The sequence below is a fragment of the Aptenodytes forsteri genome, unplaced genomic scaffold, assembly GCF_000699145.1.
Source record: "Aptenodytes forsteri isolate BGI_AS27 unplaced genomic scaffold, ASM69914v1 Scaffold340, whole genome shotgun sequence".
Lineage (NCBI taxonomy): Eukaryota > Metazoa > Chordata > Aves > Sphenisciformes > Spheniscidae > Aptenodytes > Aptenodytes forsteri.
Window position 1 is genome coordinate 1137769 of NW_008795441.1, and position 23432 is coordinate 1161200.

At 42.8% G+C, this 23432-nt stretch overlaps 1 protein-coding gene across 2 annotated transcripts in view; it reads left to right on the forward strand.

Annotated features, from left to right (window-relative positions):
- The window catches only part of UNC80 (unc-80 homolog, NALCN activator), a 137469-nt gene that overhangs the window by 16849 nt on the left and 97188 nt on the right, over positions 1–23432 (forward strand). The window contains exons 8-18 of one of the 2 annotated variants that reach the window (XM_009281068.1): positions 2449–2710; positions 7703–7837; positions 8470–8692; positions 10081–10221; positions 13210–13478; positions 14115–14483; positions 15707–15853; positions 17811–17958; positions 19348–19496; positions 21332–21498; positions 22206–22307. In XM_009281068.1, coding sequence (XP_009279343.1) covers positions 2449–2710; positions 7703–7837; positions 8470–8692; positions 10081–10221; positions 13210–13478; positions 14115–14483; positions 15707–15853; positions 17811–17958; positions 19348–19496; positions 21332–21498; positions 22206–22307 — 2112 coding nt within the window. The remainder of the gene's footprint in view (positions 1–2448; positions 2711–7702; positions 7838–8469; positions 8693–10080; positions 10222–13209; positions 13479–14114; positions 14484–15706; positions 15854–17810; positions 17959–19347; positions 19497–21331; positions 21499–22205; positions 22308–23432) is intronic. The other variant, XM_009281069.1, reaches the window with a different exon arrangement.

Genomic DNA, 23432 nt, shown 5'->3' on the forward strand with positions numbered 1-23432 from the left:
GAGTTTAATTTCTCGTTCCTCAGACACTCCTGGAGCAAATGGCTTGTTCCTCTGATCCTGGCTAATTATCCCTGCTCCACTCAGTGAAATTCTCCATTTACAGAAGAAGCAAATAAAGCCACAGCTCTTTATCCAGCTGCTGTCTTGAACACACTGCCTGGGGAATAGACTTTGCAGGAAGGACTTTAGTGACAAATACTTCACAAGGAGAACATGCCTTGCTCCAAGCCGTGTTGTGCCTCGGGTTTGCCTATGCCGCATACAGGGGAGCATGAAAGACTGTTTAGACTCAGACACTGATCTGGGTCCTGCAAAGTGACCAATGCATCATCCTTTACATTTGCTACTGAGGTGATGGGCTTTATTTCCTTTGCTGAGATGCTTTGATTATCCCAGGTATCCTTATGGATTTTTTACAGATTGCATCTATGTGACACAATCTTGACTGTGACAAAAGCAGCCTTCACATTAGGTTTATAGGAAAAACTTTATAGCATGTTTCCATTTATGATTATTTTCTCCTTCCTCATTTAGTTTTTCAGGTTTTTATAACAGCTCATTTTAAAGTCGTCAAACTTGGAACATTTCTACCTTGAATACAGCACTAGGGGAGAAGCTTTGAATCTATAGATTGCATATAGTGACATATGCTGACACAGACGGGCTGGTCTGCAGTCGCCAAGTGCCTTCAACATTGGCCTGTGGGGCTGGCAGCAAACCAGCTCCTGCAGGTTTGAGTTCTAGATGCGCGCATTGTTCCAAGCCCAGCCTTGCCACCTGCCCCCCTGTTTCCAAGCATGTAATATGGAGCAGGGTTCACATGATTCCAAGCGGTGTCAACGTTCACTGCACACTTCTTTCTCCTTTGCCAGTCCTGTATCTGTCTTGGATGCACAGGGCAGCTTTGTGGCACTGGGCAACGATCCAGCAAAACACTTTAAGCATGCACTTCCACTGAGCAGTGTTGCCGCTTGTTCCCTAATGCTTTGCTGGACTGTGGCCTTGGACGCCTCTGTTCGGAATGTGGTGGTACCCAGCTGGAGATGGGGGTGTCCTGTCAATGCTGTTTGCATGTTGTTTAGTAGAATTGATAATATAAATGGTTTAAAAAAAAAAAATATTGATGTTCTTGTGATGATTCCCAAATGCCTGAGAATACAATTCATGGAAGTGCTGTTGATTTTTATAGAATCCAAAAATCACAGAAGTACTCAGTTCACAGAGGTGTGTTTCTAAGACACCGAGTGGAAACATTCAAATTGTGTACTTCCGCAGGCAAAAAAAAATAGATCTCCAGAGTTCCTGCCCCACTCCCAGCATTTCACACCTTCTTTTGCCATGTGATTCTCATTCCTCTGAGTCCCTTTCACTGCTTCTTTCCTGACAGATTGTCTCCTAACAGCTAGCAACTCTACAGAGGGTAGATCAGGCCAGGTGTACTCTGCTGGGAGAGAAGTAGTGTAAAAAACAAATAATAAAAAAGTTGGGGCATTTTACTGCAATAAGATTGGCTCTGAAAACAGATACGATCCCTTTGAAATCTGAAATATCTGGAGTCTCATTTCTGAGGCTTACTACAGACATCTTGCTTTTGCGTGCACTAAGTTCTACAATACTTAGGAAATTCCGTACTAAAACCCATCAGAAAATGACACCACCTGAAAGGCAGGAAAATCATAATGAAGGCTAAAAATGGTCCTTTTCTCTAGCACACCTTGGCAAAGAAGTGTCCATAACAGTAACTTTTACTTGTATAAGAATCAATTTAATCGGTTCAAAGGGTTAACTAACTTAGCTGCCCTGCCTGCTCCTTCTTAAGTAAGACCTGATGTGTACAAATGTAAACCATTCCTAAATATATATTACTAATATCTGAACAGCAAATGCTCAAGGATTGTCTGTCTTCAGCTGAACAAATTATTCAGCGCAGGTGCTGGAGGCTTATCTTCAGACCACAGTTTAAGAAAGCAACCCTGTCCAAGAAAACACTTAACAAGGCATGTATTTGAGTCCTCTAGGGAGCTGAAAGCTAAATATCCATTTACTTGTGTCTTCAGTAATGCTTTCCTCAGTCAGGGCCTTAATCCCAAAGGGTCAATGTGAAATGTCCCTGCAAGCTCAAGCAGGCACAGCTGTGTGCACATCCTGGTGATTTCTGCAGATGGCAGGAGAATGAGAATGGCTCACAGCTCTTGATGAGTGGCTAAATTTTAGGCCTCTTAGTAGAGCTCTTGGGTCTTTTAGGGTGGACCGGCATGTATGCTAGGACAGAACTGGTTTCCAGCAATCAAAGAAAACTTTGTGGTATCAAGAGTGACCCCTTAAGAACAGTTGAACATACAAACTTGGCAGATCATGGCTGAGTGGTTCTTTATGCAGAGAGCTGAGTATCTAAGAAGGGCTAAGGAGCCTGACGACTAACATTTCCACTCCTGCTTTTTGGAACAGGGTGTCCTTGGTGATCCCACCATGCCAGAAGTCTCGCTATGCCACATACTTTGATGTGGCAGTGCTGCGCTGCCTGCTGCAGCCACATTGGTCCGAGGAGGGCACACAGTGGTCACTAATGTACTACCTGCAGAGGCTGAGGCATATGCTACAGGAAAAGCCGGAGAAACCACCTGAGCCAGAGATCACCCCTTTACCAAGACCTCGCAGCAGCTCCATGGTGGCTGCTGCACCCTCTCTGGTGAATACCCACAAAACTCAGGTAAGCGGTTGCCATCAATAAGAAAATAGCAACAGTTGTGGTGATGCTGGGAAGTGATGGCTGGACAACTAGTGGAAAGCACAGCTTTGTTGTTGGTTAAACTGCCCGGAGGTCAGATATGTGCATCGATTCAGAAAGAGACCCTGAGAACAATGAGGGTTTTGGAGGCAGAATCTGATGCAGAGCGTCAGAGCTGGTGACTGCTGAAAGCTTGAGGGTTGATTTGGGATAATTAATCTAGGGTGAACTGTGATAACATTTTTTTTTAATGTGGGAATATACTAATGTAGTTGTCAGAAGAAATCAGACTGGCTTTGCATTATGGTGTAATGCTCAGGACTCACTGAGCTTCTTTGGTGTAACCCCTCAAAAGAGAGAAAAGGAATTGCTCTTGGTACAGCACTGCATACTCCAGGCAAACACTTGGATTAAAATATTGGAGTAGACTTCGCAAACAGTGGCAGTGAGCAAAAGCCCTCCATGTTGTTACCTCTTTCCCTGCTGTTATTCTTACTGCGTAACTTTTACCTTTATTTTTGCCAACAAAACCTCAATAGACAAACTGTCCTAATAGGTGTCAAGACTTGCTCCCTGTTTTGCTGGAAAAGGAACCCCAGACTCCTGACCTTGGTGCAGTAAAGATCTTTGTGTTAGAGCTTAAATGTTTTTTCTTTTGGGTAGCTCACTGTTTTTCCAGGGATAAAAAGGGGATGCTGCTGCAGCTTCAGTTAATGTCCTTGTTGATTTGTGCTACTTTTAGGTTGTGCACCCTTTTCCTGTCATGTGGGCTTTTAACAGCAAATTCTGATTTCCTAAGTTGATGGAACTGCCTAACAAAATTTAATACAGGTTCTATTTTTGCAATCCAATTTTATGACACACCTCAAGTAAAAGTCTCTCTCTTCTGTTAATGGTGCTGTCAAATGTCTTTTTTGAGTCAGAACTTTCAGAATTTTTGGTGTTTTTTCTTAAAATCCTTGCTGTCAGTATTGTAGAGCTCTGGCAGTTTTTGACCTGTCATTTTATAAGGGAGAAGGGTGAAATATCTTTTCTCCTGTACAGCCCAGATGCTCATAAGCCAGCAGACAAGCATAAACAATGTAAATATTAGTACTGTTATTTTTAAATCTCAGGATTTTATAGCCATTCTTATGATTTTTATGAGGGATGGTGGTTACTTGTGGCTTTAAGGGCTCAGCCGCAGCAGTATTGTTTAAACTGTATTATACTTTAGTGTCATTTCTATAAAATGTTGCCTGTTTCATCCCTGTAAAAGCTTGACATATCTCCATAAAGGCCAGGTGATATGAATTACTATTCAGTCTTAATCTACCTTTGCATGGGGATTTTATAGGATTGCTGTGCATGTACAGAAAATCCTCCTTAACATCATCTCCTGGAGGGAGAATTGGAAGATATTGCTGTTGATGTGGTTCACTGTTTCCATGCATATACTGTCCCTTTGCCTTTGCTCATAACAACCTGGTTATGTTGCACATTGACAAGTGTAGCTACTAGTGCAACAGGGAGTGCAGTCAGTGGTTCTCAGCACAGTGGTGGCATGGATGGGGTTCTCCTCCATAGGCACTGTTTGCACTAGTATTGTGCTGGTTCGTCTCTTTACAGTGAAACACTTCTCTCCTTTCACACACTTGGCTATTTCTTGCTCTTCCAGGCTGTTTCTCTTGCAGAAGATTCCTTTGCTCAGTTGCTCTTCACTAACATTTTTCTGTTAAATCCATTTGGCAATTCCACTGGGTACTTTCTAGCTGTTAATGTAAGGACTCTGTCCAGGGCATTCTTCCCTCCAGGGCTAGGTTTGATTGCTTTTGGTAACCTCTGTGTCAGTCTTGTGTATTTTTACTGTACTTCATCAAATTGGAATCCTGTTTAAAAAGGTTTCCAATTTGTTACGCAGAACAGCTGTGATGGAGGAGGTGAAACGGTCTTCCATGCAACAAAAGTTTCAGCTCGTGCCCCACTTCTTTACAACTCTGAGGACTGAAGTCTGGGCAACACACAAACACCTAGGCTTTGTTTCATCCCAGCCAACTGTAGGGACTTAACTGCTCTTTTTAAATTCAGAGTCTTGTCACGTAAGGCTCTCTGCTTGTCAGAGGAGAGAATGCCACCTCCAGAGGGCTAGGATTTGTCATTTCTTTCTATCAGCACAAGGGCTGAGACTTCACCAGCTCATCGGACACAAGGATATGCTCAAAGCCTGCTTTTTCAGTCTAGATCTTAAATTCCTAACATAACGTCATCATTTCTGTTCACAGGTTGATCGATAAGTTCTCAAAAATATTGTGTTTCAGGGGGATAGATTTAAAGTGCCAGGCAGAAACTGATTAAAGACAAAAACAGCTGCCTGCAAATCACATCAGGGACCAGTAGATTTTTCTGGTAAATCCACGTTCTTTCTATTGTTCTGCAGTTTATCAGGGTAACTTCCTGCATCTCCCTAAGCCTCAGCAAAACTTTCATACTTCTTGTTGGTTTCTGTGTGCCTGAAATCACATTTCAAATATAAGCTTGGGCTAAAGCAGTTGGGATCGAGAGAACATAAGAAACATCCTCCGTGTATCGCCTAGTAAACTGAACAGCAAAGTAGAAAAAGATTCAATGCAGCACTCAATTCTGCCAACACTCCTTGCTGCATAGGAAAAGGGGTACTGGATGGAGTATGAACAAAATGAATACTAGCTTCCTCTAGAAAGTGACTTTAGTCTAAACATATTTCAGACCTGGCAACATGTGATAAAGGAAACCTGCATTGCATCTGTATGCAGTGAATTCAGTATAAGGACAGGTCTAGGAAATGAAACCTTCAGAGGCCCACAAACCTCTACAGTCTTGCACTAACATTGCAGGGGCAAAGAGCCAAAGCTTAAATTAAGCGTAAGACCAATGCAGCTGTAGCGCTCGCTGCAATGCTAATATAAAGCCAAGAGTCTCAAGTGTAATATCTTGATTGTTGAGAGAAGTACTAATGAGCTGGTAGCCATACAGTCATGGAGAAGGAAGGCAATAGAAAACAGAAACAAACAAATTTAGAGTAGCAGCCCCAAAACTGTTTTGCTTTCTTAACCATCCTGTGCATATCATAATTGCCACATAGACTACTGCAAAGAATAGACACATTTTTAATCAGTCTTCAACAGGAGTGCTAGCTTGATTCATTAAAATACATCATATACCACACTGTTCATTTAAGGTGATTCTGTAATTTGGTTTTCTAGTGTTGTTTGCTTGATACCTACCCTAAGCGGATTTCAGAACTGGGACTGTGTCTTTCTGTGTGTTTGTATGGCTTGTATCACAGTAGGCCCTGATCCTCACTCTGTCCTTTTGGTGACCGTAAGCCACCTAATAAAACACTGATTTAGTAACTAATGGACAAAGATAATGAATCTGAAATAAATTCATACAATGTTTTCCAGCCAGAAGAGGCCAGAGAGCTGTAAAAGCTGAGAACCAAGCCATATGAAATACTTGCTGGCCTCGCTGTTGAGAGCATCTAGATTTGAATCCTGATTTGCTGTCTATTGGATTTTACATATGACTGCTCCCCTGAATCTTTAGTCATATATGCAAAATGGTTTAAAAGCATACCTTGACTGAATGTGACTGAAAACAACTGTGAAGAGGAATCTTTCTGTTGTGTGTCTCCTTCATTCTTGTGTTGATAAAATCAATAGAAGGATTCAAGAGTAGTCTTTGATTAGTTTGAAAAGTCTCTGAAGAATGTGTGGTCCCCAGTAGCCCAGTACTGCAAACACTGTAACTGGTGCTTAAGACTTCAGCTGCAGAGACTGTCACCGGCTTCTGCTGGACTTTCATATGCATAAAACTGCATACTTGTGTATTGCAGAGCTCGCTAGCCCTGCAATATGCAGTCTGGCTAGCCAGAGTCTAAACCTCCTATACCATAGGAGTCACTTCATCTGTCGTTGGCATATGGGTATCTCTGGATTGAAAGCAAAAAGGTATATTAACGTGACCCAGTTGTCTAGCAGAATCTTTCTGATGGGGGAGCAAGGAAAAAGAACATCTCCATTGGAAACAAGCTGATACGTAGGCAGAATAAAATTATCCTGAGGGAATTTGGTCAGATCAGCTGCACAAACATCTCATGAAAAGTGTCATCAGATCTTTAATGAGAACAGATGGCCAGGAGCTGAGCTTATGCCACCTATTGTAGCAAAGCCTTTCTTTACAGTAGGCAGCTGTAATGTGTGTGGCTCAGTGCAGAAGGGGAGTAGGGGGCCCTCTACTGAACTGTCAGTAAATTAGTCTCAAGGTTTTCACTGTCGTGGGACATTCTGTGCTATAGCTATAGGGGCTTTCACAAATATGAACTATGATGAGAACTATGATGGACAGATCTTGGAGCACTGTTATGACAAGTGAAGGATGCTTACTGACGTAGAATTCTTAGGTTTCTTTAGTGAGTAAATACAATTTTTACAAATCAAGTCTCTTGAAGGGGCAGTGCTGCTCATTGCAGTTCAGTTCCAAAATACATGTTTAAGGGCATATGTTATTAAGGGCATATTCTCTTAGATCTTAAATAAAACGCTTCAAAAAGGGTAGCCATTGTGATTGCTCATAAATGTAAACCAAGGCCTCAAGAAGATCGTCAGCTACCCGGAATCATACCTGGGATCAGAATCAGAGTAGAACAGAACATGAGTCTTCCATGCCAGTACCACACTGACAGCCACGCCTGAGGCTTTCTGTGGCAGCACAATGTGCTGTACTTTTTTTCTGTGGTGACAGAAATGTTAGACAAGGTAAATAATTCTGGGAGTTTCTAAATTTTGTTTGTTCATTTGTTTTTCTTTGAAAGGGTGAATAGTGTTTTGTGTAATGAATTGAAGGTCCTTTTCCTCTACAGTGCTCCTATAACAGCTCTTGGAAGTAGCTCTTTTTTTTAAAGCCGATTGTCCTCTATTTCTCCTTGTGCTTATTGTCTTCTTTTGAGAGCTGCAGGATCTTACAATGAAATGTAATGAGGAAGAAAAATCACTTAGCACAGAGGCATTTTCCAAGGTTTCACTGACCAACTTGCGTAGACCAGCAGTTCCAGATCTCTCCACAGACCTGGGGATGAACATCTTCAAAAAGGTGAGTGGAAGAAAATTGTACTTTAATTTTCAGGAACCTCAACGTCCTGCTAAGCAGCAGCTGAAGGTCTGCTTGGACTATATATTCATGCCATATGTGAGATTGACATCTCTTTTCATTGGAAGTGATTCTGCGTGTTATTACATAGGTTTTTATATGCACATTCCAAACACCACACTGAAATCTTTACACAAATAACTGTCCTGCTGAAACTGCATGAGGGGAGGGTACTCAAAACAGTGCTGATTTTTAAGTGCTGGTGCTCACTGTAGTTCCAGCTAATTCAGTGGGTTTTTCCGATGTTTTTACCTCATGAAGCTTTGGGTTTGCAACCATCCAAGATACTTAGCAGAGTTTTGTGGATTTTACGAATCTAGCTCATGGTCTGAGAATGTCATTAAGTTCTACAAGGGCATCCATCCCAGCCTAAGGGCAAGACTGAGTTCCTTTAAATACTCATATGGTCCCAGAGTGCAGATAGTTGCTATCAGGGTAAATGGCCAAGATACAAAGCTCAGTGTGGAAGGTTACACTTGGGCCACACATCTGTGTTTTCTTTTTTCCTCAAATGGTAGTTTGCCATGCTTCAAAGCCTCTACCTGCTCTCGTATTTGCTCCTCTTCCTCCTGCAGTTTAAGAGCCGCAAAGAGGACAGGGAGCGTGAGCGCAAAGGGTCAATTCCTTTCCACCATACTGGGAAGAAGCGGCAACGAAGGATAGGGGTGCCCTTCCTCCTCCATGAGGATCATTTGGATGTCTCGCCCACTCGCAGCACTTTCTCCTTTGGCAGTTTCTCTGGAATTGGAGAGGACCGGCGTGGCATTGAGAGAGGAGGATGGCAAACCACCATATTAGGTAAGATAGTTATCTCTGCCCCAGGTTCTGTGTCATTCCTGTCCTGAACATTCAGAGAACAAGAGAGGCTCTTTATTTCTTCATCCATCCTATTGCCACCTTATGTCCTTGGCTCAGTTTGCAGCATTACACACCTGTTTGTTTGTAGAAGTGGCAACTGTACTGACAGCAGACCTTGAATGACTTATGCTTTAGTTCACTTTTTCCCTGAAAACTGCCATCTTTACTGGAATAATAGCTACTGAAGCGACCTGTAGTCATGTCTGTACCACTTCAATACACTTTCTTTTAGTGCAAGCGTTGCACAACTGCAGCTTAAAATAGATTCAAGGAATGGTTGCATCCTCTTCTTTTAAAGAGAAATCTCTGGAGAGACAACAATATGGTCATTAGGAGTATGGCAAAAAATATTCACAGTCTTCCTCAAGTGGATACAAAATAAATAGGGTATTATCTCAGATAGTGAGGCTTACGCTGTCTTGATATTGCAAAGATACAGTGTTTAAATCTAAATACTGGCTCCTTCAAGCTTCTAAGTTCACTGAACAGTGTCTAGGCATTTTTTCTGTTTCACAAACTTATTCCTAATGTCATAGATTTTCATCCTGGCACCCTTTCTTAGAGATGATAGGCAGCAAAATGATTGCCTAAGGCCATGCCAGAGCCTTCTCATTTTCACCGGCTTAGATGGCATCCTTTGGTAAGCTCTCCATTGTAAACATGTCCCTCTTTGGGACACAGGACAATGAGCTTAGCCAAGTGAATTCTTAAAGATTCACATGTGTTCTGTCAATGGTTAATACACAAACACCTACAGATTTGTACAAGAATAGCAAACTTAGTATCCAAATCCTCTTTCCCATATCTTCAGTAGCTCAAGAAGTTTGTTAGATTTTGATCTCAGGGGCTCCAGATTCTTGTCCTGGCTTAACTTAGAGTTCTTTCATTCTGATATCCCGGTAAAATCATGTATTTCGGATCCAATGGTCAACAGATCCTTTGCTTTAGCACTCCCCGTCCTAATACACCTATTTCTTTTTGGACAAGGGGAGAAGAAACCAAATTCCTATAACTTGCCCCAAAGAGTGGAGTCTTTCAGTGCTGACCAATCTTATTTTCCTGAAGCTGCTGGAGGGTGACAATTTGGGTGTCAGCTAAACCAGTATGTGCTGAGGGGAAGAGCCCTGCAGAGAGTTTTTACTTTCAGTCTTTATGTCAATGAACCCCTACGAGTTATCCCACTACAATGTTTGGTTCTGCTTCACAGGGTCCTGGAAGGCCTTGACTTTTGCTGACTCCAATCCTTCAATTTCTAACCTCAGTTACTGTCTCTTGCTTCCAAGCACCTCTCAGATGAGTAAAATAGCCATGTCTTGTCTTCACCCTAGGAAAGTTTACCAGACGGGGGAGCTCTGACACAGCAACAGAGATGGAGAGCCTGAGCGCTAGGCATTCACACTCTCATCACACTCTGGTCTCTGATCTGCCGGACCACTCAAACAGCCATGGAGAGAACACAGTCAAAGAAGGTAAATTTAACACATCAGGAAAGAAACGTTTCATTGAAATATCAACTCCAAGAAGCTAAGTGTTACTGTTTCCATGTATGGGTATATGACTAATTGTTTTTTCCTTTTGTTTTTCCCGCATCTCTTGAGGGTTTTTTTGTTCTGTGTAGAAAAATGTTCCAAACCTTTCATGTTTATCTGGTGCAGTTTGTCAAAAAAATTGGCAGCCATCAGCAGGGAGAAGGCAGGGGTTGGGGTTTTTTCGCCTTACCACAACACAGCACAGAAGTTTGGGCAGAAACTTGGGATTGCTAACTTTAGTGGTTTCATGGGGAATCTTGTGGTATTTAATGCCCCTTCGCAGTCCCCAGCTTCTGGATTGTGCTCAGAATCACAGTTTTTCTCTTAATTCCTCTGGTTCCAAATAGAAGCCTGCCTTTTAAATTTACTTGGAATCTCCCTGGGGCCCATCTGTCTTGGAGCCCTCTGCAGAAATAGCAATGCCAGTGTGACCACAATGGGAGAGCCTCTGGTGGGATGAAGTCTGCTCCAGAAGGAAGAGTCTTTCTATTGGCAAGGCAACACCACCTTTGTCAAACGATGTTAGCCAAGCAGAGAAAAGCTCTCTTCTGTCAGCAGGGCTGTCTGCACCAGAGCACTTTGCTGGCACTGCTCCTATTGCTTAAACACAGTGAATTTGTTTTCTCCCTCATGCATAGTGCTACTGGCAAAACCTGGTCATAGAAATTGGGCATCACTTGTGGCAAGTGCAACCTTAAACCTTGATGAGGGAACAGGATATCATACACCCCATGGAGCAGGGCACAGTCTGTCTCTGCACAAGCTGTCAGGCAGCATACCTAGGAGGCTACAGATGCACTCACATGATATGTGCTGTAGCCTTGGAGCTCTCAAAGATCTATGCTTTTTTAGCACAGCGAATCTGAATAGTCTGAGAGAGGATGGATTTGCGTCAGCTCTAATCCAGCCTGGGCACGTCTCCTTCATCTTGCTGTATGTCTCCTGGGCAAAGCTCTTCTCCTGGATAAACTTTGTGGAGTCTGTCTTCCCGACCTGCATTCGTTCTATAGGACAGTAATCCCACTCACTACACCAGCTTCCTAGCCAAATATTTTCTAAAAGGTAGCCATATGCAATGCTTGTTTTTCTAGTTTTCTAGTTTTCTAGTTGTACCCCAGGTACAATTGTGCAGCAACTATATGAATAAAAGGACAAATCATAATATTTCTAGTGATAGTCTATAACTTTGAATGAACCGTTCTGTAGTTAGAGAATAAGTACAAATATTACATATTTCTTTTGTTTTGTGTGACCAACTATATCCAAGCATACTGGTCATTCATAATTTCCCGTCTGTTGTCTACTTTCCCTGGCCAGGAGACATTTGCTAATAAACTCATTTCTTCTGGCTGACACACTGAAAAGCAGAGATAAAAAATTAGTTATGTCCTAGGTAGCTGCTCAAGAGGAGTCACGGGTACATGGACATATGCTGCAGGCATGCATGGATGTAAATGGAGAGTCCTTAGTCCTCCTTCCCTGCCTCTGTGAGTCCCATCCAGCAGTCAGCCCTATGAGTGATAATGAAATAAAGGTGCAACACAGGCAAAGTTACTTTATGTAGGATTTGGATATGGATTTTTGTTACCCATTTCAAAACAAACTAAGCAAAACCTTAGTGAAACAAAAAATAGCTACCCTTGGATAACCATCAAACTTGGTAGCTCAGGAACAAAATTTCCTAATTCCATCTTTATTTTTATCTTCACCATGCAAATTTCAGTGAATGTCATTAAAAAGTCACACTTGCCAGCAAGTAATCCTGGAATTACAGGCAGCTAATTCCTGCCCTGTTCATTGACCAAATTGTAGCCTAGTTCAAGGTACTGCTGTCGGCCTCAGAACATTTCTTGTAATAGTGTTAGTTCAGTGCTGGCAGGGTTGCACAGGCTACGAGGAAATGTAGTCACCACTCTGGCAAGTTGTTATTTGCATAATTAAACCAGTCCATCGCTGAGTCAGTGCTTGAAGATTCTTATTAGATGTATGTTATTTTATTCATTAGAACACATTAAATAGCCTTAGGTAGAGGTTCTTTGTTATTCCATAGCCCTGTTACTGTACTGTCTGGCAGAAGGTGGTCCAATCAACACTGTGGGACACATACAGTCTTTCTACACTACAGGGTGTATAAACCTACTTACAAAGCACTAAGTGTGGGAAATCACTAGCATCGTGGCCTGGAGTTCAGCATGAGTTGTAAAACCATGGTGAATCCTTGATAAAAATTGGCCTGTGTAGCCAAAATGCTGTCACTGAGCTAACCAATTTAAAGTTAAGCTTGGCTATGTCATGAGGTCCCTTCTCCGAGCACTGTGAGCTTAGACACCACATTGCCTTTCTCATCAGTCCACTTTGCATTTTGGAGGTGGTTTAGACTGTCACAGGTACTGTTAGGAACACACTGCTCCATTTTTTTCAACTGGTGTGACGAAATATTTCAAACTGGTGTGACTTAGAAAGTTGTTCCAAGTTGGTGCTGCTGTTACCCTGCCTTCACTCCTGCATCCAGCTGCAGAGTCCTTCCTCTTTCCCTTAAGGAAAAAAGTGCTGCTTTTAAGACCAGGCACTGAACCAATGCAGGGAGCAAAGATAGCCAAAATCTAATCCCCCTTTTGGATTAGATTTCGACAGGCTGAGCTCCCTGATCTGCTTAACTGCCCAGTTGACTGAGATCAGCTTAAGCTGCCATGGAACTGTACTGCTAGAGCAAGCTTGGGGTTGTTCTAATTTACACTGGCTTAAAGGAATAAATGAATCTATGCTTTCATCCCTGTACCCATGCTAGGAATTAGGAACCTGTCTTGTCTTTCAGCATTACAAGCTGCATTAAGAGCTGGTCCCTTCTTGTAAACAAGGACAGCCTCAGTTTGCCATTTCATAACTCTAGAGATGGAAATTTACAGGTAGCCATTTTCCTCCCTGCAGTGCGGTCCCAGATCTCCACCATCACTGTGGCCACCTTCAACACTACCCTGGCCTCATTCAATGTGGGCTATGCCGATTTCTTCAGCGAGCACATGAGGAAGCTTTGCAACCAGGTGCCTATCCCTGAGATGCCCCATGAGCCGCTTGCATGTGCCAACCTCCCACGGAGCCTGACAGACTCCTGCATCAATTACAGTTGCTTGGAGGATACGGATCACATTGATGGAACCAACAACTTTGTCCACAAGAACGGCATGCTGGATCTCTCGGTAATTGGCAAGGAATGAGGAAAGCCAGGTCCCTCTTCTGTCAATATAGCTGTACCATTGAGATCAGGGGTTTGATGGGCTTTTCCTCCACCTCTTTATATGACTTCTCTCAGCAGTACATAAAGGTCAGTCAGATACATTTGTGCATATCATAAAAGTCTCCTCTGAGATACTGCAACTCCTATTACTCCTTGCAAGGAGCGCATGTGCATGTGGAATGCACACATCAAATCTTAAGTGATATTATTTAATGGCTGTGTTCCTGGGGCATGCACCAAGTTCCCTATAAAATAGTATAAAACTGAATAGCACCTTTCTTCTAATGGCACCTTAAAACTCACCTTTTCTGCATTCCCCTTAATGACTTGACAGCTCCCGGTGCACTGAAACAGTGTTCTCAGGCTCACAGATGTCATCTCATGGTTTCCTTTTCTGCCTGACTGTGCCCAGCCTGTGGTTTCTTGTCTTACACCTAGATTGTAGGCTCTTGGGGTTGAGGGTTGTATGTACTTCATTCTGAGTTTGTACTGTGCCTGCTATAATGAGTCTCTGGTCTGTGACTAGAATTTCCAGGCACTAAATAGTACTAGGAGAGAAAATAAGTCTGACTTTAAATACAATGTTTGAATCTCCCAGGTGGTCCTGAAGGCTGTTTACTTGGTTCTGAACCATGACATCAGTTCCAGGATTTGCGATGTGGCACTGAACATTGTGGAGTGCTTACTTCAGCTTGGTGTGGTGCCCTGTGTAGAGAAGGTTCGGAGGAAGAGTGAGAACAAAGAAAATGAGGCCCCTGAAAAGAGACCAAGTGAAGGATCCTTCCAGCTCAAAGGGGCTGCTTCTGGTGGTTCAGCTTGTGGATTTGGGCCTCCCCCAGTTAGTGGAGCTGGAGATGGAGGAGAAGAAGGAGGTGGTGGAAGTGGTGGAGGCGGTGGAGGTGGAAGTGATGGAGGTGGTGGAGGAGGAGGAGGGCCATATGAGAAGAATGACAAAAAACAAGAAAAGGTTTGTCTTGCTTTCCTTTATACAATTCCTGCATGTACTGTAAGATCTGTAAAGATTGAGTATGCATGTGTATACAACTGCCCTTCTGTTTTCCCTCCTTTTTTTTTTGCACCACAATCACAAATTTCCAGGATTTGCGATGTGGCACTGAACATTGTGGAGTGCTTACTTCAGCTTGGTGTGGTGCCCTGTGTAGAGAAGGTTCGGAGGAAGAGTGAGAACAAAGAAAATGAGGCCCCTGAAAAGAGACCAAGTGAAGGATCCTTCCAGCTCAAAGGGGCTGCTTCTGGTGGTTCAGCTTGTGGATTTGGGCCTCCCCCAGTTAGTGGAGCTGGAGATGGAGGAGAAGAAGGAGGTGGTGGAAGTGGTGGAGGCGGTGGAGGTGGAAGTGATGGAGGTGGTGGAGGAGGAGGAGGGCCATATGAGAAGAATGACAAAAAACAAGAAAAGGTTTGTCTTGCTTTCCTTTATACAATTCCTGCATGTACTGTAAGATCTGTAAAGATTGAGTATGCATGTGTATACAACTGCCCTTCTGTTTTCCCTCCTTTTTTTTTGCACCACAATCACAAATTAATTTGTTTTGCTCTCGTGCTCACTTGGGGTTCCACTGAAGAAACACAACTGGGAATTCAAGCACTGTAACCACTCCAGCGAAGCAGCTGCCAAAAGCAGGTTTTGTGAGCCTTGCATGGACATTTTCAGTATCTTGTAAAAGTGCCTGAAACCCTCAATCACAATGATTTTTTTCAGGTTTATTATTCATAACTTATAAGGAAAAACAGAATCTAGTGTGTGAACACAGGTTTTTTTCTTTGATGGCCAGAAATCATAATGTTTTCAGTATTGCTATGAGAATTGGCCAAGAGATGCTGTTGCTGACCTCCAAAGTTGCAATTCGTAGTAGCATAATACCTAAGACATTTTTAAAAGGTGCTTGTTTTTCTGCTCAAGCAAGCCAGTGCTCCATTTTTCAGGAAGAATTTTTTGAAGTAAGTGCTGAATGGTATTCATAGCAGCATGTAGGGGTTTTTGCATTCATAGCATTTAGGGGGCCGGTCCCTAAACTTGAAAAATAATTGGAGTAAGCATTTCAAGAGTAAGAACTCAGCAATGGAGTGTCTGAGAGGATAGATGGACAGCAATTTGTTAAAAGTAAATGCTAACAACATGCCAGTGGTTGTGCCAGGGTTTCACACCATCTTTCCCTCTGTGACTCTCAGGATGAAGGCCCATCTGTCAGCACCCATAGGCTGGCACTCACAATGCTGATCAAAATTGTGAAGTCCCTGGGTTGCGCCTATGGTTGTGGAGAAGGACACCGAGGGCTCTCTGGAGATCGCCTGAGACACCAGGTATTCCGGGAGAATGTAAGAGAATTAAAGCTCATTAAAGCGTCCCCCTTGTACTTTTGACATCAGCTGCTAATATTGCTGTCTGCCCCCTCTGTAGCTTTCTCTGTATTGGCAGTAAATGTGTTGCTCTTTGCCCCAGCTCACAGTATGTGTTGCAGCCCAGCCGTAGCAGATTTTCAGCTATCGTGTTACCTTCCAGCCCCTGGGGCTTGCTAAGAGCGCACTTGAGGCCCAGGGTGCTTCTGAGTACCCCAATGGATGGGTTGTCTGGGAAGGGACAAATACATGGGAGCAAATCCCCCGTGTGAGCTGCTGTAAGTAATTTTTCACATTGATGGTACCCCAACAAAGTATGCTATTTACAAGAGGTGCAGCTATCTCGGGTTGCATATCTGAATCCAGAAGTCTGAGGTGTAGTTATGTCCACCTTTCCTAATGGCGATTATGACTGATTGCTGCTGGGCTGCTCCGTCAGCTCCTGGTAGTTGGAGTGCACTGTGCTTGCAGGCATGTTAGTGTGCTGCAAGGAAGTCGAAGACTCATGCCCTATTGAAGGGCAGGGTGGATTGTCACTGTTGATTCCTTACATTTTTGGTTCTGCCCAAGTTGAAGCAGTGGAAAGTGCCCAAGATGTAGCCCAGATATCTGACTTCATCCAGAAGAGTTTGACTCCCTGAGATCAGTCCAATGCCCTGTCAAATGTGAGACTTTCAAAGGCTTTCTCCAGCACATGCCTCCTCCTCGCTTCCTGTGCTTGCAGCAGAGAGCATTTTTGATGACTGTAATGAGAATTTACACTGTGCCCATCCACAGTGTGGGTGGGAGCCAGGTGCTTCTCCATGGCTTTCGTTAGCCTGAGCTATGCCAACAGAGTTACAATTTGGTTCTGGGATCTGAGCTAGATGGCTCAGAGGTGGATTGGCTGCCTCTGTGTCATGCAGCATTCTTCTCTTAGCTAGACTCCGGAGTACTGAGGAGACTGCAGCAGTAACATTAGTTCTGGACACAACGGGACAAGATGGGGTAAGAGAGTCCCAGTGGTAACAGTAGAAAGGTTCTGCACAGAGCACTGGTTGAACATATACCATATTCACCAAAATGTCAGTTAGGCTTTTATGTTGTGTTGGAGCTGAGCCAACAAAACATTTAGGCCTATGCATAACATTAGGCATAAATGAATAGGTCTCTTGGAGCCAAGGTTCCTATCAGACTGATTGAATTGAGGTCTTTATGGGAAGAGATTTTCCTACGCGTCTAAGTCTGCTGCATTTTCTGTGCATTTGTCTGGCCAAACTGCTTTGCATGCACCATTTGTGTTGACTGCATGACAATCACATGTCTGAGTTCACTGGAAAGTTAAGCACCCTATTGTAGGTAGCAGGAGAGTTCATGTTTCCCATAGAGCTGATATTTCAGATTCTCTAACTCTAGCCTGCATGGGGTCCCAGTAGGATGGATACTTTTGTGATAAGAAGTTGACAATTAATAGCTTTTAAATAAAAAGCTAATGTTTTGCATGATATAAATTGGTCACTGGGTACAGGTGCATCAAACGGGTTGGGTCTGAGCCAGAGGCTGAAAATCAGATGCCTGAGGCTAAGAACCTGTTTCATCAAGGCAATAAGCCTTGACTGAGGTGGTATATTCCTACTTCATTCATATTCAGTGAGATTTTACCTTGGGGTTGGGGAGAGGAGGAGAGGCCTTGAGACATGGCTGGCAGTGACTTCACCACCACCTCTGAACAGTGGCACCCATACTGGTGCACTGTCTCCTTGTGCTGAACTTCTTGTTTGCTTCAGAGGCGAACCTGTCTTCTGTTACAGGACCCGAACCTTCTGGCTCCTAGGGGAGGTTACTTTAGACAGCATGGCAGAGCACTGGCTAAGCAAGAGCAAAAAATACCCTGTTCCTATTAGCAAAACTCGAACACGTACTTTGATGTGATGTGATTTGATGGATATCGTTGCAGGCTCAGAACTGCCTCACAAAGCTGTACAAACTGGATAAGATGCAGTTCCGGCAGACCATGAGGGATTATGTGAACAGGGATTCTCTCAATAATGTGGTGGATTTCCTGCATGCTTTACTGGGATTCTGCATGGAGCCAGTCACTGACAGTAAGTATAGCTGGCATCAGAAACTCTCACTTGAATATTCCCAAACTGTACCATCAGAAAGAAGACACACCTTTTTCTTTTCCTTCAAAAAAGAAAAAAAATGTGAATTACTGTATTGAATATACAGACTGTATCCTCAGTCAGTGCGAGCCAGGGGAGTTGGCTCCCGTCTTGATTTGACCACCCAGTGATCTCACCTAGTGGTCTTGCATCGCCCGGTACATCTGAAATTGAAGGCCTCTCTTTTGAATCATCCTACCTGTTGTTCATGGTTCTTCAAAGAAAATATTTTCATTCAACTATGCCTCAGGCAGGAAGTTCTCTGCTTCATGACATGACCAGGCGCCAGCTGGAATGGCCTGTTTAATCCAGGGTTTAGTCTGAATGGAGATATAATTGAGCGTTAAAACCCTCTGTGGTGCCTCAGGTGAGGCAGTAAATAGCAAGAACAGATTGAATAAACAAGAACATGAACACACAGATGCCTGTGTAACATGCCTGCAGTTACAAGCATGTGCGCAAGTGTGTCTATGTGTATGTATATATGTTTTGGTTTTTTTTTTAAGTTAGGAAAATTATTCCAGGTGCTATTAGAATGACCAAATATTTATGCTTGGTCACTGCATGCAACAACAGTTAACAATAATTGTTTACAGAGTAGCAATAGCTGCTCTGAAGCACTCAGGGAGTCTGACTAGTCTATTAGTCTACCTCTGATCCCAGGCACTTCAGAGAAAACATCAAAAAATATTATATAGCAGGCTTTTGTGAAGAAGATGCCCATAGGAAATTTCCCCAAGTATTCATCAATTATTAACTGGCTCATGCTTTGAAGCATGGCAGGTCATGCAGCTTTTGAAAGACTTTTCTCTCACCTAATGAAACTGGGATGTTTCTTGTTATTCATATAAATGTGTAATTCTTTTTTGACTCTTTCTGAGAGCTTGGTCTCCTTGTGCACCTTGCAAGAACAGCATTCCTGTAGTTCAGAAGATTTTCTTTTCATGGGTGTTGTCACTTTTCAGCTTAATCAAACTCTCTTGTCCTTTAGAACAGTAAATAGAAAAGCTGGAGGTATTGTTCCAATTTTATGCCTTATTCTGTACATCTCTAAAAGAGAGATGTGGAAAAAAGGAAGCCAGAGTGGTCCTGATCTTTTCAAACCTTTTTGATACTACAACTATTTCTGGGAAGATTTCATCCTTCTCATTTATTTTACCCTTCCCTTCTGCATTATTTTTGTGGGGTGGGATTGTAAGAACTGAGCATAGGATATTAGGTGGGGACTTGCCATTGTCTCATGTATCTGAATCCCTTTACATGTGTCTTTAAGCCATCTTTTTTAAACTGTTCCTAACAAGGGGACTTGCTTGTACTTGAATTTCACAGACAAGGCTGGATTTGGGAATAACTTCACCACAGTGGACAACAAGTCTACAGCCCAGAGCGTAGAAGGTATTATTGTGAGTGCCATGTTCAAGTCGTTGATCACTCGCTGTGCTTCCACTACACATGAGCTGCACAGCCCAGAGAACCTGGTAAGTACTTGATTTCATGTTAATAAAGTTACTTTTTCACTTGGGTGTCACCAGTGAGGCTTTACAGTGAAGAATTAGTTCAGTTGATTAGCCAAATCCCTTGAGCGCAGCAAGCTATGCAGTCACAGTTGAAACATAATATAAATGTGATGCCCTCCTTGCATGCCTGCCTTGGAACCTGGGGACTTAGCCAGGATAAAAGTTGTGCGCTCTGAATTGCATTTTCCTCTCTGTTCAAGCAGCTTCTGTGGATTTTTTTTCCAAATGGATTCATGGCATAGTCTGGAGCAAGGGGTTAATGAACAAGACCACAGCCAGCATAAATCAACTTTCAGCAAAGTTAAAGCCGGTTTACTTGGTTAAGGACGTGGCCCACCTGTGGCAGAGTATGTCAGTTACTGAACAGAAATTTGGTAGGTCTTCCCAAGGTTTAGACAAACATTCAATTTACCAAACACCTGGAGGAATGTAAGGTGCTGGTGGTTGCTGCCTATGTGCTATCTCCCCAGAGCAGTCAGTAGAATGGATGACATGAGCTGTCTTCTTCCAAATTGGTGCAGAATCTAGCAGCTAATCTCAAACCACCTCCTTTATTATCAGAAATTAGGATTTTTCATGGAAGCAACCAAGAAGCATTCTTGTGCTCCATCCTTATGGCAGAGCTGTAGAGGCACTGAAGTCCAGCTAAAGAGTCAGTAATCCTCTGTGAAGGGAAGGGAGAGGGAGAAGGAAAATCACAGTAACATCTTAAACCAGCGGAGTAGTCTGCCTATGTCCAAGTCCTCTTGTTCTTATGGATAACTCTCCTTTGGAATGTTTCTCAGCAGAGATTAAGTGGTGGGATGCAGAAAAATGTGCGCCATTGTTGGACCTAGATTAGGATCACTAATTGTAAATTTTCCTTATAAATTGCATATCTTTCTGGACCCTATTTTAGCTAGTGTGTAAGGTGAAACTTATCTTTAAGCATAGCACCATTAATTGTGCCTGTATTGAGAACATAGTACGCAGAGTATATATGAGGATTTCCTATTGTTGTGTCACTCTTTAAAGTCAATCTTGTATTTACTATCTTATGAAAAAGAGCCTTAATCAGTATACAGATCCAATTATTTGTTTGGGTTTTTTTTGTTGAAAGATGGCTGTGCAGTTCCTAGCTAGGAATTTTCAGAATAATCCAAGATCCTTCAGGAAAGTTCACAGATCAAAAATCAGGTCCTATAAAACTGTTTCCTCCATCCCCTTGCCCTCAGATATAGAGGTGATTTGTCACATCACAGATGCGTATGAATGTTCAGAACTAAAAAGAGCCTTGAGTGTAGGAGTAGGTTGGGGAATGAGTGAGTCATTCCTCTCTCTTCCCATGATGTAAAGCTCTAAAATAATAAGAAAAATCCCAAGACACCCACTGGTTTTGAAACAAAACATGCAATTTCTTGCACTCTACTTCCCCCCCTCCCCTTCATTTAGCTTTTTCATGCCTTTTAAGATTATGGGCTAGATGAATGGGATAAAACAGGCTTTAAGTCATCTTTGCAGTTCCCTCACCTTGCAGCTGTTTAGCCTCTGATACCTCTACATCTGCTTTAGCCCATTGCAGAGCATGTTCCATAACAATAATGCTCCTCACTGTCTGCTTCCTCTGAGTGCACTAAATGGAGTTTCCAGCTTTTGATCCCAGCCAGAAAACACAAACCCTGTACATGGAGAGTATATCAGACAACAGCCGGAGGAAGTAATGGTCTGCTGAAGTACATTAGAAACTATTGATTCTCACTGCTTCTTCACAAACTGCAGACTGAATTCTTTCATTTTCATGATGTCTTGCTACTCAGGGCTTGTACTGCGATATCCGACAGCTGGTCCAGTTTATCAAGGAGGCTCATGGGAATGTCTTTCGGAGAGTGGCACTCAGTGCCCTCTTAGACAGTGCTGAAAAGTTAATACCAGGGAAAAAAACAGAGGAAACAGAGCAAGAGCCGAAACCTTCTGGGAGCAAAAGGTGGGTGTCTAGAAGGGAGAAGGTAAATGACTGACCTGCATATGGCTGTATGACTACATGAACTGAACACAAATGTACAAAGTCCAAGGGTTTGTGTGTTTTATCTTGATAGCATATGTCAGTTCCTGATGTACAGAATTGTACTGTGGCAGCAGTCTCCTTTAAAATTTAATGAATTGGGACAGTAGTAGATTTGCAGCAAAAAGTATTAACCCTCACATACAAGACGCCTAAGAGAACAGTGCAATGGAAACACTGGGAGGAGGAAAGGTTAAGAGAAGTAAGAAGCATAGTGTCAGTCCCAAAGCACTGTGTGGACGTATCTTTTAATGTGCATCACACCCTTAGTGTTGTTTATCTGACAGGTAAACCCTGGTATGCAAAACAAGTCCCAGAAGAAATCTAATCCTGACATGCTTCTTCATCAAAAAGAAATTTTCTCTGGTGCTTTGAGGCTTGTCATATTAAAATGTTGGGAAGAAGGATTAAGAAATTTGAAAAACTCCTAAAATCTTGGCTTTTCTTGTAAGAGCTGATGCCTTTTTCATGAATGATATATAGAGAGGCAGTAAGTTGCTAAAGAGAGTGTAGATCTCTAAAGCTGCTTTGTTGCTCAGCAGCACTGTTTTCCATGTCATGTAGCTATGTGATGACGAGGAGATGGGCCATCCATTTGCTTTAGCTGATGATTTGTATTGTCTGTATAGATCCGACGTGGGAAGCGTCATCATTGACAAAGGCCAGGCATCAGCTGCCCCTGACGAATGCCGTAGTTACATCTCAAGCCGCCCAATGCAAACTCCAGAACAGTAAGTAAATATTGAGTTGTTTCATGCATTATTGCCAACAGCTTCCTTTTGGGCAGGACAGCAAGGACTTAACTCTTTGGACGATACAACAGATGCGTTGAGTGTCTGTTCAGGTACATCCAGGTAATGCCTATTTTCAATGCTGCCAACTGGACCCACCCTGATTTTGATGGGGAACCACCAGAGATTTTCAAATGTCAGTGCAGTAGATTTGTCAATATCGCATACTACCATATCCATGAATAGAGTGTTAATTCCTCAGAGGTGTCATCACAGCTGTTCTCCATGCTTTGTTTGTGCTTCTGGGGGATGATTCTATTAATTTTCAACTTCCAAGTTGTTGCAAAGGGTCATTAATCCTTTACTGCCTCCCAAGAGCCAGCCTATTCCTGACCTATCTTGGGCATGTAGCCTCCAAAGATTGTTGCGTTTCCCTTACCAGCACAGGTGCTCTACCAGTTTTCTTAATGAGCAAATCAACCTGCTGTTAGGGATTGCACATTTGAAGTCTCTATTGTCCAAAGAATTCTGCCATTTAATATTGAAGTAAATTTAATCAATACTCTTAAGAATTTTAGAAAATTTTATAAATGGCCACTGGTCCCTGAGTAACTTTGGACAAGTCATTTAACTTCTCTGTGCCTCTGAATACCCATCTGTCTTGTTAAAGTGCTTTGAGATGCACTGTACGAAGACATTGCTTGCACAAGGGCCCAGGGCTCTGTATTATGCATTTTCCTGCACTAAATGAGCCTGCAAAGTCTCACTGTTGCTGAGACTGCAAGGATACCACAAAGCCCTTTACTACTCTGCAGAATTGCAGCAAGCTGTTCTGCTCTGAGCCCTGCCACAGCCATGGGAGATCTCAAGAGTATAGCAAAATATGCTGTCCCCATCCCAATACGTTAATGAGAACTGTGACTCCAGCAGGTTCACAAATGGCTATTGTGATGTCCAAAAGCTCTCCAGTACACATGCTTGTAGAAAGCACCAGTGTAGTCTTACCAATATGGGTCATTTTGACCTAAAGAATATGATTTGTTTTTCACATGTAGAAACTAAAAATTAGAATGACCTGTTCAGTGGACAAGCTTCTCAGGGTAGAAAAGATGGTTATTTTGTGCC